Source organism: Phaethon aethereus (assembly GCF_964289735.1).
Source record: "Phaethon aethereus genome assembly, chromosome: W".
In the NCBI taxonomy this organism is placed as follows: Eukaryota; Metazoa; Chordata; class Aves; order Phaethontiformes; family Phaethontidae; genus Phaethon; species Phaethon aethereus.
In genome coordinates this window covers 25,773,975-25,793,645 of record NC_138581.1, presented here as the reverse complement: position 1 = coordinate 25,793,645, position 19,671 = coordinate 25,773,975, and the positions used below count along the sequence as shown (strand labels likewise).

The following is a 19,671-nucleotide window of genomic DNA, read 5'->3' as shown; positions in this document are numbered from 1 at the left end:
AGCTTAACAGTCTGCTGATATAGTTGCTGTGGGAATGATCTTGCTATGATATGCCAGTATAACTGAAGCCTTGAATGTCCCTGCACAAAAGCACATGCATCTCTAACCCTGCCACACTGGCTGGCTCTTCTCAGATTAACTCAGAATTCAAATGTAATAGAACAGTTCTAGTCTCTTGTTGCCTTATTCCTGCAGTCTAAGGGACTGAGTACTGCAAAAGAAAGCCTCCAAGCAAGAGCAAGAACTGCAAACAGAACATTTTAACTTCACTTTAGTTACTTGCATGTACACAACACCAGCACTTTCCATTAAGAAAAGCTAAACTTGTGTGACATACCTTGCACTGTAGCACAGCTTTAACTGGGATCTAAAGCATAGGCTATAAATTTAGTTGTGGCTGAGACTCTCTCACACCCCGAGTAGACTAGATTACTGCTAGCTCAAGCTACATAATGTTGCTCCCTGCCCAGTGAAATTTTAAAGTAAAGCTTTAGGGGATTTTTGTACTAGTCTAGTGGCTTAACTAAGAGGTCAAGAAGTAGTTATTAAAAATATGAACTTGTATTAAGGAAGCCTTTATATATCCTTGCATTCTTAGTTTAGTAGCCAATTCTTTTGCTCCAGAGAGATGACTCAAAGATACTGAGTTCTCCAAAGATATGGTAAATAACTGTCATGTACTGTGAGTTCTCACCAGGTGAGATGAGCTGTGCCAGACCTCAGATAGGAGAGTTTGTCCTGTAAAACTAGCCAGAAATCTGTCATTAACATTCTCAAACTGAATTGTTAGCACTGAGAATGGCCAAACCCTTGCAAATACCCGTCTTACAGGTCTGAGCTTCTCCACAGTATCCTATTCCCTGTCCCCCTGCACCACTCAGGGAGAGGAAGTAGAGAAATTGGGAGTGAAGTTGAGCCTGGGAAGAAGGGAGGGGTGGGGGGAAGGTGTTTTAACATTTGGTTTTAGTTCTTATTACCCTACTCTAGTAACAAATTTCACTAATTACCCTGAGTTCAATCTGTTTTACATGTGATGGTAATTGGTGAGTGATCTCCCTGTCCTTATCTTGACTCATGAGCCTTTCATTATCCACACCACACCCCCCCCCCCCAGCTGAGGAGGGGGAGTGATAGAGCAGCTTGGTAGGCACCTGGTGTCTAGTCAAGGTCAACCTACCACATTATTTTCCCCTACCTTGGAGTTTTGTGGCTGGCTGGGTCTATGCAAATAAGTGGTCTGTCCTCCATGGGATGGAGGTAGATAGTAACAATGGAGGGATGACTAGAGTGTGAAGATGCAAACTGTCCATCTGGAGTTCTACCCCTTTACAGTTGCCAAAGTGAGGTCTTGCTTGTTTATTTGCTCTTTCCTAGGTTATTTGTTATTGCCCTTTAACTTTACTTCAGAGTCAGATACTTACTAGGGCTGTACAACACCAGAGCTGGATGTAGCTCTGCCAACTAAACTGGGGAAGCAGGATCACTGACAGGCAGGACTCAGTGCCTTGAGGTTGCTGTTTCTTCTTTTCCAGCATGGAGCTGGGCAGAGTGTCCTAAAGCTCAGCTCCTAGAGAGCATGTCTTCGGGCATTAGTGGGCTTCAGTGTTCAGCAGAAAAAAAAATGGACTAACAGGTCTAATCAGAACATTTATTCTTCAAGATGGAATATTATGCCTGCCTACTGATTGTTACTTGGATTTTTTAAAAACTACAGCAAGCATAGCTGGCCACAATCTCATCATGTCTACTGAAGCTGAAACTACTATCAACATCCAGCCTGAGCAACAGGCTCCAATGAGAGCACAGCCTTCAAAGAAGGAAAGAAAGAAAGGTAAGGAATACTTACCTCTTGAACACTTCCTCTAGTCAGTCTCCTAAATTTTTTTGCACTCGTCTAAAACTAAGATCACTCTCGCACCATAGCTGAAATAATTCTGAGGCTTCAAGCTGACTGGAAGAGTGAGTAAACAAACTAATAAAAAAAAAAAATATCTAACCAGAAGATGGGCTTTAGCTTGAAAGGTTTTTTTTCTAGCTTTAAGTTCTGAAGCTCTCAGTTCTACTTGTCAGGCTCAAATGAGTCATTTAACAAGTCACTAAAAGCCTGGAGAAGTGAAAGCCTACTGAGGAGGTGACCAGGCTTAGGACCATCCTGGTAGCTGTCAGTCTGAACCTGAACTTATTTCCTCTTTTCCCTCCTAGAGAGGGAGTGACATGCTGGACTCGGATACAAATTCTAGTCCAGAGAAGCTAGAAAACTCATGAAATGAGAACTATTGTAGATCAGATAAGTTAGCTAAATCTATTAAAAAAAAAAATCTACGTTTACATGACCTAAACAGAGGTACATACCTAGGCACACACTCTGAGTATGAGCATGCAAAGAAAACCAAGCAGTTCTGAGAAGTAGTAGGAACAGTGGAAATAGTAAATATAGCTAAAATACCAAGTGATTACAGGGATGGGGTACCAGGACTTGTAGAAATGATGGTGCTGATAAAAAGTTCTAGCACAGGGACTAGGTGATTCTTGCATGCTGAGAAGAGATCTGACTATGCCAAAACTAGAGGCTAACATCTGAAAGGCTTATTGAACATACTATATGGCCATGGGAAGTACCATTTTGCTTGGTGGTGTTGCTTAGCACTTATATCTACTTGGCTGTTGCCTATAAATATTTTAGTCTTTTATGTGGCAAATGATTGTTCTTGAAGTCCCCAAATATTAAGCACTAGGTTCTACTCTTTGAACTGAGGTCAGATTCTGTAAGAACCCTGTAACCTTAAAGAAGTAACTATCTTGCAGTGCATGCACTACTGGAAGGACTAAGGTTGTTCAGTTATACTCAAGGGAGAGCTTTAATATGTACTAATATGATGTATTTTATAGATATAAAAAAAGCTCTCAAAGCTGTAACAGACATTTCTCTTTTTAAAAAACAAAAAAAAAATCAAACCAACCACAAACCTTTCTCTGTCTCCAGGGCCAGAAAAGACAGATGAATCTCTCTTGGCTAGATTCAAAGGTGATGGTGTAAGATACAAAGCTAAAATCATTGGCATTGATGATGTCCCAGAGGCAAGAGGTGACAGAATGAGTCAGGATTCAATGATGAAGCTGAAGGTAAAAGCTTGAGCTGGCATGTAAGGAACATCATCTGGGTAGCCTTCAGAAAGCTGATCAAGTTGTAACTTTGGCATAACTTAAAATACAGCTTAATGGTAATATAGTGATAACAGCACCATCCTAGATGGATGTTGCTTCTAAATCTGTAACCCCTTACTCAAAGGGCAGTGTTTCTCTAATGGCTTGGGAATACTTCTTTGGGTCTCTTTTTGGCATTCAGTATGGATGCTAATAGCATGAACTTGATCTCAAATAGTGAGCTTGGGTTTTGGGTGGGGAAGGGGGGAACTTTGTGCATTTTAACATGAGAACTCAAACCATAAGTTGGCATCCTTATGGCAATAGTGACACCAAGAGATAGATAAGCCAAAGAATGAGACCCTGCAGCAACAAAGACTACTTCTGGAGAGCAGAACCTTCACAAACTTCAGTCAGGCCATGAAAGCTAGTAAGGATGCTGCTACTGCAGCAGGCTTGTGAACTAAGATAGGAAGCTTTAAAGTTCCTAAGCATTTACAGAGGAAACAATCTAGTTCTGAGGTATCACTTCTAATCTAGTCAAGCATATGTTATAAGAAGAATCTAATTGTACAATTGCATGGGAGTAACTAGATTAGCACTAGTACAGTCACAGTCATGAGAAATGTAAGGAAACAAGTTAAACCTCAATCTAACAGCAGTCTCATCAATACTTTGATTTTTAATCCTCTTCAGGGAATGGCAGTGGCAGCCCGTTCCCAAGGCCAACACAAACAGAAGGTCTGGGTGAACATCTCCCTCTCTGGTATCAAGATAATAGATGAGAAAACTGGGGTAAGATATGACTCATTCTTTTAATGTGTTTTTTGGGGGGTTTTTTGTGTTGTGTGTTTTTTAAGTAAGTGAAGCCCTTGGCAGTTAGGCCAATCTGAACTAGATTCATTAATAGCATCATGCTCCCCTTCTGCATATAAGAATTGGCTTGTGGAATGGGTTGTAAAGCTGAAGCCTCCTGCCAGAAAGATAGCTACATCCTATTGTGGTTAGTCAAAGCCTGGGAAATCTGAGTCTTGAATTGGAGCCTTCTAACATTCTTAATAGCTGTTCTTCTCTATAGTTAGAATTCTGTCTCCTGCAATTTAAACTATTTCCCCCTCCCCATTCTAGGTCATAGAGCATGAGCATCCAGTAAACAATGTTTCCTTTATTGCTCGGGATGTAACAGACAATCGTGCCTTTGGCTATATTTGTGGAGGAAAAGGCCAGCACCAATTTTTTGCAATAAAAACAGCACAACAGGTATGGATCAGAGGCCCTTTTTCACTTTCCGTGAGTAATGCTATTGTGTAAACACTTAATGTGTGATAAGGGTATAGTGTGTTGCTAGTAGCCCTATGAGGTGTAGGGGAGCATCAGCACAGGTGGATTGGTGGTTCTCCTAGAGAAGGGTAGTAGGAATTGACTGTATCACAATTTTATCTTGTTCAGCTTCCCTGTAGTCCAGAATAAAAACATTCAAGTAGCCTTGCTTACTATGACTAATGTTGCTTAACATGTCCATACACCATGGAAGTCACTAGTGAGATGAATAGAGCCATTATCATGGGCTTTCCTGTACAGTGGTGAGATAAATGATTGAGTCCCAAACAGGATTCCGATTTAAGTTTACAATTTATTAAGCGAATAGAGGCAAGCAAACAGCACTGGGTGCACCGGGAGTCTCCGCTCCACCAAGACGCATGCGGTACAGTTCCTGTTCTTGGTTTATATCCTGTCTGCTAATACATATTCATGAATAGGCGTGTCTTCTTCAGCGCATGCCCTCTTCTCCTTCTAGGGTCTTCTCGAACCTTCCTCAGCGTGCCCCCAGGATGACCCCAACGGTCAGTGGTCAAACTGGTTTGAGCTGATATACCAGAATGTTCCCTAGGTGGCTTTCGCAAGAGGCAGGAACTATATACATTAACCACTCTGCTAGACTTAGACTTGCGGTCATACAAGGGTATGTAGGACAAAAGGTTACACTTCATCACACGAATCAGATGAACATATTTCACAATCCCCCATCTTCTTCTTTATAGTATTGATTCGTGTTTTCATTTCCAATCAAGTCAACACTTGCCGAATTGGCAGTAAATTTGGATCATCTTTTGTTTTTATTATCATAAGGGAATGAGTTTTCTCTTTCCCTAGTTCAGGATCAATAGATACTGTAGATATCTGCATTCCTTGTATAACCGAGTGGATTAATCTAGTAAAACAAGGTATCAAACATGCAATTATTAACAATCCCCCACATATCCCCAATACAACTACTGGGACATGTGCAATTTTCTTCATTTCTTTTACAAGCTCATTTACAACTTTTCCTTTGACATCAATTTCTAAACAACAGTTACTAAGATTAAATTTTCTACATACTCCTCCTTGTGCTAGCAAATAATCCAAAGCTAAGCAATTTTGATATAAAGCAGTTCTCATCTTGGTATTTTGTTTTGCAATTAATCCGAGTGCATCTCCGGTTTTATTTACAACTATTTCTACTACAGCTTGTAGCCTAATTATTCTATTAAGCATATATATTGGGGTTCTGTAGCCCCAGGATCTGTCTTCTGCCCATGTAGCTGGATCATAATAGGCAATGATTCTCTCAGGAGGCCATTCGTTATTTTTCCAATGTACACCTGGACTCCTAGTCGTTCTCCCCAATTTATGGGTAACAGGAAAAAACTAGGTCTTATAGTTCCTAATACACAAGATCCTGTCCAATTCTTTGGCAAATATGCATATGCTAGTTTGCCACAAATCCAATAATGTCCTTCAGGAGTTGGCCAACCATTTGGTATTTTGCCAACAACTCCTTCCAATTATACTCGTTTGGAGTACCCATTGTTATTTCCTATTACCCTTTCCCATTGTTTTCCAAACTTGGGGATTACTTACATTTCTCTCCATAGCTTCCCATGGCCATCGTTCACCTTGATTTGTTCCACCACAAACATAACAATTAGTTATATTCAATGACTTAGCAATGTTTTCAGCAAGATTTACAAATAGATTTTTAGCAACTGTGGGAATTTCATGTTTCACTCCTGTTTCTATTTCATGATAAAATGAATTAAATAACAGTCTATGCTGTACCGATTCTTTTGTTCTTTCTTTTATTTCAATACTAATAACTATACCTGGGTCTTCTCCAGGTCCATGTATCATAAGTCCCATTTTGGTTACTTTTTCCCGTTTCCACTTTTCTAAGTTTATAAGAGTTACATTTATCGGATTACAGGTACGGGCTGTACAATTAGAAAAGGTCCTCAGTTTTTCAATTTTTGCCTCTAAGTTAGTTCCTACACACTTCTGGGGTAAACCCCAGCTGGATGTTGTTCAAATTGGTTACAACCTTACTTGTTCCAATTAATCTTCCTACTTCTGTCTTCATCTCTACCCAATATTGGTAAGGGAGCTCTTTTGGATCATAGCATACAGTCCTGTTACCTTCTCTGTTCCACAATTACTATATGGAACATAACAATGGGGGGGCGAGGTTTTAGGACACAAATATTTATCACTTGCATAGAGCGTACTGGGTTTGGTTATAAATGCAGGTTCCTATTGTTATAAATGATTTAGTCCCAAACAGGATTCCAATTCAAATTTACAATTTATTAAGCGAATAGAGGCAAGCAAACAGCGCTGGGTGTGCCGAGAGTCTCCGCTCCACCAAGACGCACGCGGTACAGTTCCTGTTCCTGGTTTATATCCTGTCCGTTAATACATATTAATGAATAGGCGTGTCTTCTTTGGTGCATGCCCTCTTCTCCTTCTAGAGTCTTCTCGAATCTTCCTCGGTGTGCCCCCAGGATGACCCCAAACCTTATGCATGCACTTTCTTTACACAATACTATGCGGTCAGTGGTCAAACTGGTTTGAGCTGATATACCAGCAAAGTAGTTTAACTTTCTCCTGTAAAATACCCCTTTTTATGGTGCAGGAGAAATCCATGAAAGTACAGAAGATTACACTTCATCACACGAATCAGATGAACATATTTCACACTATTTTCTGGCCTTTACAGCCATAGACAGTATGATACACCAAGGTCTGGGAACTTATCCGTCCCCTTCTAGTGGTTACTACACATTGACTACAGTTATTTGCCGTAGTCAGAGTCAAGGAACTCACCCCACATAGAACTAGAAGAGGTCCGGTCAGGGCCATAGTGATCGGCGGTCACAGCCCGAAGGGGTTGCAGCCCTTGGCAGACCCTTTTTAAGCCGCAACACCAGTTCCCCTCCGGTCTTGCCCTCTTCCTTCCTTTAAGGGGGTGCTTTCTTAGTACCCAAATTAATTGAGAGAAAAAGAAAAACTACTTGATTAAACTGATAACAATAAAATCTAACCCACGGTAATTCTTCTAAGGGCGTGGATGTTCCACAGTGGATGCACCTAAAGTCTATATTATTTCTTAAACTATGTTCTTGTCCTCCGCTTGGAGAGATAATATACTTATTGCACTGAGAACATTTCGCTCTTACAAATAAACAACACCTTCCACACAAAGGACAAATTCTAGTTCCAGCTCCTTTTTTGAGTTTTAAAAAAAATATTATTCTTTGCTGATCCTCCCATACACTAGTATATTTGCAAAACTGATCCCTGTTATTAATTGTTTTCCCTAATGGATATCCACTCAGGAGTCTCCCTGTTCACCAGTTCTACAGGAGTAGTCACAATAAAATTCCCACAGCAACTTAGCTTATACTCTTTGATTCAGGCCTCTTCAAGTTCGTCTGATGGTTAGCTTAGTTTCTCTGGGTTCAGATGTGACCCTCCACTCCTTCACTGGACCTCTCACGCGTGACACATGTAAAAGGTCCTTCCCAGAGGGGAGATAGGTTTCCTTCTTTCCATGTTTTTATTAGAATTTTATCTCCTGGTTCTAACTGATGAATTGCAAATCCTAAAGGTGGTGCTTGGGCCACCATCCCAATCTCTCTTAATTATTTTAATCTTTTTCCAATGGTAATTATATATTGTTGGATACTATGATCCTCAATTACATTGTTCCCCAGAGGCATTCCTTGAAAATAAGGCATAACATTTCATATGGTGATAATCCAGTCTCACTGTGTGGTTTAGTTAAAATGTGTGCCCTGGTCAGAATCAATGTACTGGATTATCCCATATCTAGGTATCAAATGTTCCAATAAAATTTTTACCACCATCTGTGCCGTAGCTCGTGCTACAGGGTAAGCTTCTACCCACTGTGTTAAATGATATAGGAATTTTACCTTTTCACTATAACTTTCAAGCCATGGTCTACAATATCCTAATAATCCCAATATTTGCCTAATTTCCGTTTTAGTTTGTAGGGATCTTAAGGATAGAATCCCAGATACCCTATCAGGATCTAACTTCTCCCTTCCCTTACTCAGCCAATGTCCTAAGTATTTTACTTCTTGTTCTACAAACTGTAGCTTTGATCGGGACACCTTTAATCCCTTTTCCCCTAGAAAATTTAACAATTTAATGGTGGCTTTTTGGGTCCCCTCTTCAGTTTCTCCTGCTACTAATAAATCGTCCACATATTGCAATAATTTTACCTCCTTAGGTATTGTGAAATCTTGTAGAATTTTCTCTAAAGTTTGTCCAAATAGATTTGGTGACTCCGTAAACCCTTGTGGTAACACAGTCCATCTTAATTGTTGTTTTCGTCCTGTTTCGGGGTCCTCCCACTCAAAGGCAAAATAATCTCTGGATCCCTCATCCAGAGGACAGGCCCAAAAAGCATCTTTCAAATCTATTACACTATACCAAGTATGTTTGGGAAATATATGACTCAATAGAGTATAAGGATTTGCCACCACAGGGAATTTAGTGATTGTTCGCTGATTTACAGCTCTTAAGTCCTGCACCATCCTGTATGACCCGTCCGGTTTCTTTACGGGAAGAATGGGCGTGTTATGAGGTGACATACATGGTTCTAGGGTTCCTTTTTCCAAAAGTCTGTCAACTACAGGTTTTAATCCTTTTCGACCCTCCATAGGTATAGGGTATTGCTTGATTCTAATTGGGCGGTGCGGATCTATTATTTGAACCCTTATGGGGTCCATTTTTATCTTTCCAGTTTCCCCTTCCTTATACCACACTGAGGGGTTAATAGCTTCTTCATCCTCTTGTGTTAAAGTGTATAATTTAATCTGCAATTTGTCCCCTTGACTCTGAATGCTCAAGTTTAACTTCAAAATCAAATCCCTTCCTAATAAATTGTCTATTCCTTTTGGAAGTTTTTGAATGGTTGATTTTTCGGCCCCTGTATCCACTAAAAATAAAACTTCCTCTTTATGGGGACTAATTAATAATTTTATCAAGGGCTCTGTTGATGTTGAAGTCCCCAGAAGATAGAGCCCCTGACACCCCTAATCTTCTTTGAACATTTTCTCATCTTGTTCCCGCTTACGGTAGTTCTTCTGAACATGTCCCCTCTTGTTACAGTAGTAACAGACGGGAATTGTAAATGTTTCTTGATAAGGCTGTCCCCGGGGTGTCTGCTCTATTCTTTTTTCCCTTTTCTCTCCAGACGGAGTCTTATTTTTCTGACTTTCTCTTACTGTTGCTACAAAAATTTTTACTTTTGCTTTTTGTTTTTCTTCGTCCCTCCTAACATAGACTTTCTGGGCTTCTCTAAGTAACTCCCCTAATCCTCTTTCTTGCCAATCTTCCGATTTTTCTAATTTCCTTCTTATATCCCCCCAGGATTTAGCTACAAATTGTGTTTTAAGGAGTGCGGTCCCAGCCACTGTATTCGGATCAATTCCAGAATACATTTGTAGGTTTTTCCTCAACCTCTCCAACCATTCTGTTGGAGATTCGTCTTTCCCTTGTTGTTCATTAAATGTTTTAGTAAGGTTTTGCCCTCGGGGAACCGCTTCCCTTATTCCCTGTATGATTAACGTTCTCAAATCCCTCATATTTTGTCTTCCTTGGGGTTGTTGATGATCCCAGTGGGGATCCACATTTGGCCATTTCTGATCTCCCGGGGGTCCTGCCTGATTCTGTCTTTCCCAAATTCTCATTCCAGCTTGTCTAATCATTCCCCTTTCCTCAACAGTAAATAAGATCGCTAAAATGGACTGTATTTCTTCCCAGGTATAAGTATTGGGGCCTAGGAATGGGTCCAGTTTTTCAGCTACTCCGAGAGGATCATCTAATAGGGTCCCCATTTCTTTCTTGAAATTTCTTACATCTGTGGTATTTAATGGGACTGCCACAAACCCGATGCCCCCCTGATTGCCTCCGAGGGGTACTTCTCGTAAGGGATATAGAGAAGCTCCCTCAGATACAGCAGTCCTACTTCTCGTACATGCAGCCAGAGGTCGATCTAATTCCGGTGCTGTTGGTGGTGGAGATAGGGGCAATGGTGGTACTGGTAGAGGTACTACGGCCACCGGAGGGGGAGCCGCTGCCGAAGACAGATTATTAGGATATGGAGGCGGTAGGTTATCCAGTGGCTCCCATTTATCATCTTTTTCTTTTTCCTTTTCACTTTTCTCCTCTTCCTCAAACTTTTTATCTGTTTTTAATGTAAATAGTGAGGCATAATCACTTTCCTCTTGACTAAAAGGTTCCTTTGAATTAACATATATATTTAAAGCCTGGCAGACCCAGTCTTCAAAAGATCCAAACACAGGCCAAAAGACATGTGGTCTCAAAGGTTTTTTTGGCCATTCTACCATACAATATTGAACTAGTTTTAATTTACTTTTTCCTTTTCTGGGGCCCCTATCATTCCAATTTTTCATCATTATTCCTAGTGGACTCTCCAGAGGTACTTTTAGTAATTCGCTCCCTTTCTTCTGGTCCTGGGTTCTCGATTTCATCTGACCCATCTAGGAATTTTTACTGTGGCAATTCCTACAGCCCTTGGCTACCAGTAAGTGTCTTGCAGGAGGTTTAGGACCTATCACCCACCCACGAATCCCATAGGAATCGCTTCGGTCCTTCACCGGCCAAGTCCCTCGCGGGAGATTGGAACCGCGGTTAGAAGACCTCCACAATCGCTTCGGAACTAGGTTCCGTCTCAGTCACACTCTTACACACACAGGCAACTGAATCCCACCCAACCGAACGGTATACACCTTAAATACTTACGACCCCGTCGTCTTCGTTCAGATCTTCGTGTGCAGAATTACGGGCAAAATAAACTGCTGCAGTTGGCAAGGGAGCTCATAAAAAAAAAAACAAATTCTTTGCTTGCCCCTCTTCAGGTTCAGGATGGCGTTAGTCCTGACTCGACCCAATCAGGAGCCACCAAAAGGTGGGGCGCCCCTCCTAGATCAAGTCAGAATTCAGGAACCAAGACCATCCCGGACAAGCCCCCAATTGAGATAAATGATTTCGTCCCAAACAGGATTCCAATTCAAATTTACAATTTATTAAGCGAATAGAGGCAAGCAAACAGCGCTGGGTGTGCCGGGAGTCTCCGCTCCACCAAGACGCATGCCGTACAGTTCCTTTTCTTGGTTTATATCCTGTCTGTTAATACATATTCATGAATAGGCGTGTCTTCTTCAGCGCATGCCCTCTTCTCCTTCTAGGGTCTTCTCGAATCTTCCTCAGCATGCCCCCAGGATGACCCCAACGGTCAGTGGTCAAACTGGTTTGAGCTGATATACCAGAATAGTTTCTGCCTCTTGCAAAAGCCACCTAGCAAACATATACATTCACCACTCTGCTATACTTAGGCTTGCGGTCATACAAGGGTATGTAGGACAAAAGGTTACACTTCACACGAATCAGATGAACATATTTCACAGTGGTCTGTTGCTGTCAGTGAGAATGCTAATTCTTGAGTCAGATATCCAGAGCTTCCCTCAGAATTGGCAGGAAAGATGTTAGAACTGCACTAGTCTAGTTCTCATGATGCTTTGTCTTGTGCAATAGAGTTTCTGTGCAACCAGACCTCAATGGCAGGTCTGGCTCTCCTAGAGTTACTTCTGGGAGGGATTCTGATCTTTATTACAGGACTTCTGTATGGGGGGGGGAAACCCATGTGCAGGGTCTGTCTCTATGAAGAGAAGCTGTGCATAAGCAGTATTAGAAACAGTACTTGGAATTAGTGCTGAGTATTATGCAGCTTCCTAAATGACATGAGCTTGCTGAATCTTTATCATTTATTAGCTTGTCATAATGTCTTATAGTCATTAAAATGACTTGAAGAGCCAAGGCTTCAAAGCTAGTAATTTCCTCATACACATCCCTGCCTGCCCTCCTGGAGAACTGTTACAGCTTTGCTGCAGGTGAGACTGAAGAGTTCCTTGTTGGAGCATGTTATTACTTCAGTAATAGCTGTAACACCCTCTAAGCCTGTTATATTAGTTTATCAGAGTCCTATGTTGTACTGGCTTCACTGTAATTGTAGATAAAGTACAGAAGCCTTCTGTGTGTGCTCTGGAGTAGAGTCTGCTCTCTGATCTTTTCACTGTGGGGTGCTGCTTGCTGAACTGTAGAAAGCTCTTGACTTGCTGCTAGTTTAACACAGACTTGTCTAGCTGAGAAGTAAGGACTTCAGCTCTAGACTGCAGCTGTACTGTCCCTCAAGCAAAAGATCAAAATCAGTAGCTGAACCTGCCACTATCTCAGCAACTACTCAAAATACTGTTGTTAATGGGTGTGCAGGGAATGCAGTGCCTTTCTAAAACTCTAAGCTTCTATCCTGATACAGATATGACTTAAAGCTGGTGTCTGTTCCACACATTTGAGGTGATGATAAGATTACCTTATGCTTGCATCACTGATTTAACACTTGCATAACGTTTAAAATAAATGTAGTACCGGCTATAGAAGCTTTCTCCAGGTTCAGTGTTGGAGTTGGTAGAAAATAGAAGGATTCAGATTGCTTTTTCTCATGAGACTACCAGAGGGTTTGGATACCCTTTGCACTTTTGAGGAAATATGATTAGGACTTGCTATGTACTTATTAAATGTTACGCTACAGGCTTTTAGCCAAAAAAAAAAGGCAGGCTTAGCACAAGTACAGTCACTTTCCCTGGGAAGTTAACAGTTCTAAGCTGGCTGTGCCCCATTACCCTTGGATTCTGCATAAGCTCTGTTATGTAGAGACTAGATGATCACTTAAACTCTTGCTTTTCCTGTGATCTCAACCTTAGTGTTGCACCATTTAGGAAAGTTTGGCTTGTTGCTCCATGGACTTCTACTGAAGCAAGCTGTGAAGTAGTACATGGCCCAAAATCTACATTCTTTTTCAGGCTGAGCCTCTAGTTGTTGATCTTAAGGACCTTTTCCAGCTAATATATAATATGAAGAAGGAAGAGGAAGACAAGAAAAAGGCAAGTAAAACTACAGAAACTGCATTAATCTGCATAGAAACAAAGCTTGTTTAAGCTTTGGCTTAGTTTTTGGGCTCTTGTGAGACTTGACACAGGTCTTTCTAGAGCTAAGATCACTTGAGGCTATTGGTTGGTGGTTGTACCAGCAGTGTGATTACCTCCTAGATTTGGTAAGCATTCCAAATCAAGAGGCTTTGGGTATTTTGTGTGATATCTAGGTACTAAGAGCCTTCTCTTATTTAGAGTGAAGAAGCAAGTAAGACTGAGGTAAGTCACTCCAACTCGGCCTCACTTGATTAGGTATGCTGCTGTGATACAACTAGCTTTGACTTTCTGCTAGCATTATGGAGGCAACGTTAGATGCCCAATTGCATTGGAAATGGGAGTAAAAGGGGTCTCCAGAACTAATAAGTAGTGATCTCCCTCAGACTTCCTTTTTCTATTACTTTTTTCAAGCCTGCAAGTCACTTGCTTAAGGCAAGTTTTGATATTCCAATTATCATTGACACTGTTATCTATTACAGAATGGTAGTGAAGCACTACCTGCTGATCAAGCTGACAAACTGAAACTGGTAGGTTAAATTTCAGAGCTTTATACTGGTGCCATTAAGGAATCCATAACTGACTGTCTCCACATTGTGTGGGAAACGCAGTATTTAGAAGTGTTTGCAATAGATCTGCATAATGCTTGATTCTTGCTCTTGCAAGAACTGTAACAGATACTGATTCTTCTAATATTTCTGGCTTCAAGGGAGTTGACCAGATGGACTTGTTTGGGGATATGTCATTTTATGGACAAGCAAATACTTTCAGTCCCTCAGAGTGGACTCCTGGCCATTCTAGATGGGTGGCCCTAGCTCAAGATGTGGCTTAACTCCACAAAAGTATGCATTTAGCTTGTCATAGCTCAGTGTGACCCCAAAAATTTTACTGCTTTATTCTAGCACTATAAGGCACCATCAGCCATGATCCAATTGATGCTGCAATAGGTGTCAGTCCAGCTAGTGACCAAGTCTTACCCTTCTGCCAGCTTGGTGGAGAGATGGCATGTTCACCTCTTCTACCTGCAAAGAGCTCTCTAATCTTACTCCAAAGCTGAGACTGCACCTTGAAGGCATGCTAAAGCAGTATGACTTCAGAATTTGTCAAAACAAAGGACTAGAATTCAACCAGGGCTTCTTGACTAAGTGAAAGCTGAGGTACAATTAGTGCTTAATGACTCTACAGTATCTAGGCTGTAGAACAAGCATTGATATTTAACTAAGGGATCTTAAAACAGGTGCTTTTAACATTGAGCTTCTGATGCTAAGTAGCTGTGACTTGACCACAGCTTGTGGTGCTTGCCTTAATGGCTTATAAGATGAAGCTTTAGTGTAACTTCACTGTGACGTTGAATACTTATTAGTATGAGGTGTTGGATACTAGGATCTCTCCTTTTGCAGCTATTTTCCTTGTGCTTATGTATTACTTGCTGCATAGTACACAAAGCTAACTTTATTTTTTCTTTCTGAACAAATAGGAAACTAAAGAGATTCTGCTAGTGGATCTAAACTCTGAAATTGTGACCAAACAGACTCTTTTACAAGAGGATCTCTTCTTGAATGGCATCACAATCTCTCTTCCACAACCAAAGCCACAGCCACCCTTCTTGCCTGCAAGTTCTTTCTCTACCAATCTCAGCTTCTTTCCCACACCTAATCCAGACCCTTTCAGTGATGATCCTTTTGCACAGCCAGGCCAACCTGCACTGCCTTTATTTGAGTCTCTAAAATCTACTGATCAGAAGGAAAGTCTGAGTACCTTGACACTGGTGGGTAATGGTGCTTCAAATGATGATATTGACTACTTTGGTAAACAGTTTGACCAGATTTCTAATAGAACTGGCAAACAAGAAGCACTAACAAACCAGTGGCCATTTGAGAGTAAGTTGCCTGCAGCAAGAACTCCAAATGGGGTACCAGAGAGAGAACAGAATGACTTTCTTAAAGCCCTGTCAAACCTGTTTGTGGAAGGTCCTTCCAAAGGAGTATCTCTGTGGAATGGAGTAAAGCTGGATTCTGAAAGCAATATCCATCCCATGTCACATGAGTCTATAACAATTAGCCCACCACCACAATGTACCAAGCTAGGAAGAGGAAGGAGGTCTGTCAAGGTGAACAATGTTGAAGTAATTAATGGTGATATGCATGCTGTTACTTTAAGAAGCTGGCTGAAGGAAGCTTTTCTTTCTTCATACTATGTAACTGGCTAAACAGCTTTACAGCACATCTACTTTCACCTGCCATGCTTACTCCAATCTGTCTGCAGCTGTGGTACTTTCTAACATTCATGAATGCTTCATACTAGCTATGATCACTAAATTATTTACTTTCTTCCTTAACGCTGTCATACTTCTGTAAAGGTCTGGTAAGTATACTGCTATGTATATTGTCACTTGATATAATGTCAGAACCTGTTAGTTGTATGCCCATCAGCCTGTGGTTTCATAACAATGAGGTACTAGTACTAGCTTACAGAAACTTATGCAGTTTTGCAGTACCTGCCTACTGAAGGCAATCTCAATCACTTGCCTGATTAAACACAGGGTGTCTCTGGGTCAGCTGCATTTGTCTTGCACTGAAATGATGCAAAACTCAGTTGCTGACCCTGCCACAACTGCAGGGGTCACTGTAGACTGAGCAGGAATGTTGGGGGGGAAGCTCATTATACTAAAAAATAATTCAGTCACTCCAAGTCTTATTTGTCTGCTGTTGACTTGTAACTATTGTATATTATACCTACTTAATGCCATGCATGTCAGTAGGTGTGAACAAAATGGTGATGCTTGCATCCTTTCAAGAGGAAGTATAAGCTTCAAAGTTCCCTGCTCTGCTGTAGCTGAAACAAAATCTTGTTGCTCTGAACTGGTGGGTCTTGATCAAGCTAGCATGTGTTCTGCCATGCTATCTCACAACAGCTTTTATCTTTCTAGACTGCATCAAATGACTTGCTTAGTTCAGACTTGTTTGTGCCAACTACAGAGAGCCTCAGCTTGACCTCAGTGGTACAGACAGGACCCGTGCCAACTAATCCACTGGACCTCTTCAAAACAAGTCCTACCACAGCACCTCCATTGGCTGGTCTAGGTTAGTTCATAAAGTGAAGATCTTGTTCCAGTCCAAGATATCTGTTAACACAAACACAGGTGTTCTAGTTGTCCTTTACTTCACATGCAGTGCCCTGCCCTTTAATCCACATGCTGTCTGCTCTAAACTATTAAATTCTGTGAATAGAGCACTAAACTTGCATCCTTAACTGGAACAGGGTGTTTTGCTTAAACTTTGACAGCAGCTTGCTGCTTCACATATACAAGGTGCAAGTGTGCCAAGCACAACTTGGGAGGCCAGGGTAGCACTGCTGTAGAGTCTTAGTAATCATTTACACAGAAGTAACTATATAATAAATGTAAGTATTTACCACTTTTGTGCTGAGATTATCTTCCTACTCCTGTTCTATCAACCTCAATTTTGTTCTTCCAGGACCAAAATGGAGCTAAGTAAAAAAAGTTAACTCTCTTCTCCCCCCTCCAATGACTTAAAATTATGTGTAAATCAACAGTCTTTTGCAAACAGCACATGAAAAATGTTTTGCTGGTACCCTTGGTGGAATTGATATACTCGAGGTCTTCAGATCACTGAAGTGCTGTGTAACAACAATCTCCCCCCCAGGTGGCTTCCCAGTAATTCCATCACCATGGAGTGTACAAACACCTGCCTTCACTCAGGCTGCATCAGTCTTTCCTGTGTTTTTGCTGCTCAGCCTACAGGATTTACTCAACCACTTGCCTTTGGTACTCAAGCAGTGCCAAGCTGGAGCCAGCCTGCATCTTTTGGTCCAGCAGCCTCTCAGACCTCTAGTCCCTGTGCACAGCCAGCACAAGTTCCACCTACTTCATGGGCACAGCCATCCAGTGCTGTAAATCCCTTCCAGAGTAGTTTATTCTCATCTTCAACACTACCTGCTCAGACCTCATCTGTACTACTCTCCATGTTGTCAACTAGCCCACCTCAGCCACCACCTAGAGCTGCACCTCAGAAGGAGCTATCTAAGAGAGGGAGTGATGCTTTTATTGCTCTGGATCCACTTGGGGATAGAGATATGAAGGATGTCAAGGAAATGTTCAAAGACTTCCAGCTGACAAAGCCACCTGCAGTACCAGCAAGGAGAGGAGAGCAGCACAGCCTTTCAGGTGCTTCTGGATCTTTCAGCAGTTATTTTAGTAGTAAAGTAGATATTCCTCAAGATAGTACAGATCATGATGATGTGGAAGCTAGCAAGCTGTCTGCCAAAATGACTGATTTTTTTTTTCTGCTTGGATAGCTGCTCAGGCAGTGGGATGGCTGATCACTATTCTTTTCTGATAGAAATAAATTTGATTTAATGGTTACTAAAACAGGGTTGAAAGACTCTCTCCCCTAATAATGTTAGAGTTGACCAATGTCAGTGGCCAAACACTGACACCTAGTGCCTAAAGTACTTGACTAGACTGAGGTAAACTAGGTCTGTACAGTGTTAGAAGTCCCATCTAAGCTTAAGTGTACTGAGGGACAAGCAGGAGATAAAATTGAGGCCACTCAAAGCAACTTCTGTGTGGGCTTTTGTGCACCTAGTTAGATGAGCTTTGGTGTTGCTATACAGAGCTGAGTACTTGTTAAAGCTGTTCAGTGATATAGCAGTGTGTCTCTTCTCTAGAACCACCAAAGCCTGTTCCCCAACAAACTGTGCTGCCAGCTGATGGCCTGTTTGAAAGTCAAGCTAAACCAGACCTTTTCAGTGCCTCACCTGTAAGTAGTAAAAAACCAAAAAAAAAAACCACACACAAAAACTAAACACCACAACCTTCCCTTCCCCCTGGGCATCTGTAAACAGTTCCCCAAGCTGCAAGCCCTACCAGGAAGTTCTTCAGTCCTGTATTGGGAGCTTCTACAAAAGACTATGAAATAATGTAGCTGCAGAAGCGTTCTACTTTGGCTATGCTTACCTCTCTGCACAGTTGACAGTGTGGACTGTGCAGCTTTCTAGATGAACAAATGGGAGGCTCCCATGTTCAGTACCCTCTGGGGGAGGAAGTGGCTTTACCACATCACTCCATTTGGGACATAGCATTTGAAACCCTTGGAAACTCTAGATCAGTTCTGGAATGCTGACTTAAGACATCTAGCATTTGGCTAAAACAGACCTCATCATGACTATACTGGCTCAGCTCCAAATGAGTGTTCACTAGGCACACATGGCTTTTCTGAAAGATACCTTGCCTCAGACTAGGATAACTGGTAACATGGATTTAGAGACTTTTTTGTTAAAGCAGTACAGTTAATGTGTATTTAGCAGGCATTCTGCAGTATTTTCTTTCCAGAAGGTGTTTGGAACAGGAACTATCTGATACAAACATGCAGAATAAACCTGATAAAACCTGGAAATCTACTAACAGCCTATGATATCTCTTTCTTAGAAGGAATCTCAGAAACCACCTTCTGGTGATCCTTTTGACAATCCATTTGCATAGATCAGGTAAGTCTTCTACTAATCAGAGAACCTACTTTATTCTCCAGTATTGAGGTAGAAAACCTTTGGCAAAGAGCTGGCTAAAACAAACTACACTGGCTTGACTTTAATGCTCCTCTGAAGTATGTCAGAGTCCCTAAAAGAACACTTCTGCTAGAGTCTTCAGACTTGTATATAGCTGCACTCTGGCTAAGCCTTAACTGGCTTCACTTTCTTGGAAATAAAGATGTTATTCTTCCATGGACTTAAATCTCAAGGCCACAATAGATCTAGTTTTCCCTTCCTTGAGGAAAGTTAATGAGTAAACATGCTGGAAAAACAGAGGGGCTGACTAAAATCTTTCAGATATCTCTTTATGAGAGTGTTAGCACACAGTTCCCTATACAGCTTTCTGAAGTTTAATCTCCTAAGTATTGCAGGTTTGTACTCTGAATTACAGTAAAAACAGCATAAGGGCTATTAGAGCTTTTGTCACTAGAAACTAATGTAACTCAAACTTTTTTACTATTGACTAGAGAACATGAACTGTCAAACTGACAAATCTATTCTTCTGCCACATCTCTAAGTCTTCCCCTGAAATATCGTCTAGCTTCTAACATAAGACAAATGTTGCTATTTATTGCTTTAGTTTTCCTCTTAGAGCTACTAAGCTAGTTTAAGCAATAAAACTATA

The 19,671-nt window shown here is 41.2% G+C and overlaps 1 protein-coding gene across 1 annotated transcript; it reads left to right on the top strand.

The window, feature by feature from the left end:
* Window positions 1–1,740: 1,740 nt before the first annotated feature.
* LOC309415109 (disabled homolog 2-like) lies at window positions 1,741–18,999 on the top strand (the record flags this gene model as incomplete). Its single annotated transcript, XM_082012555.1, is given in 14 exon segments — window positions 1,741–1,831; window positions 2,984–3,123; window positions 3,841–3,939; window positions 4,273–4,404; window positions 13,374–13,454; window positions 13,698–13,721; window positions 13,979–14,026; window positions 14,206–14,274; window positions 14,974–15,606; window positions 16,426–16,579; window positions 17,162–17,233; window positions 17,236–17,682; window positions 18,186–18,277; window positions 18,946–18,999. Coding segments are annotated over 14 exon segments (2,136 nt in total).
* Window positions 19,000–19,671: the final 672 nt, after the last annotated feature.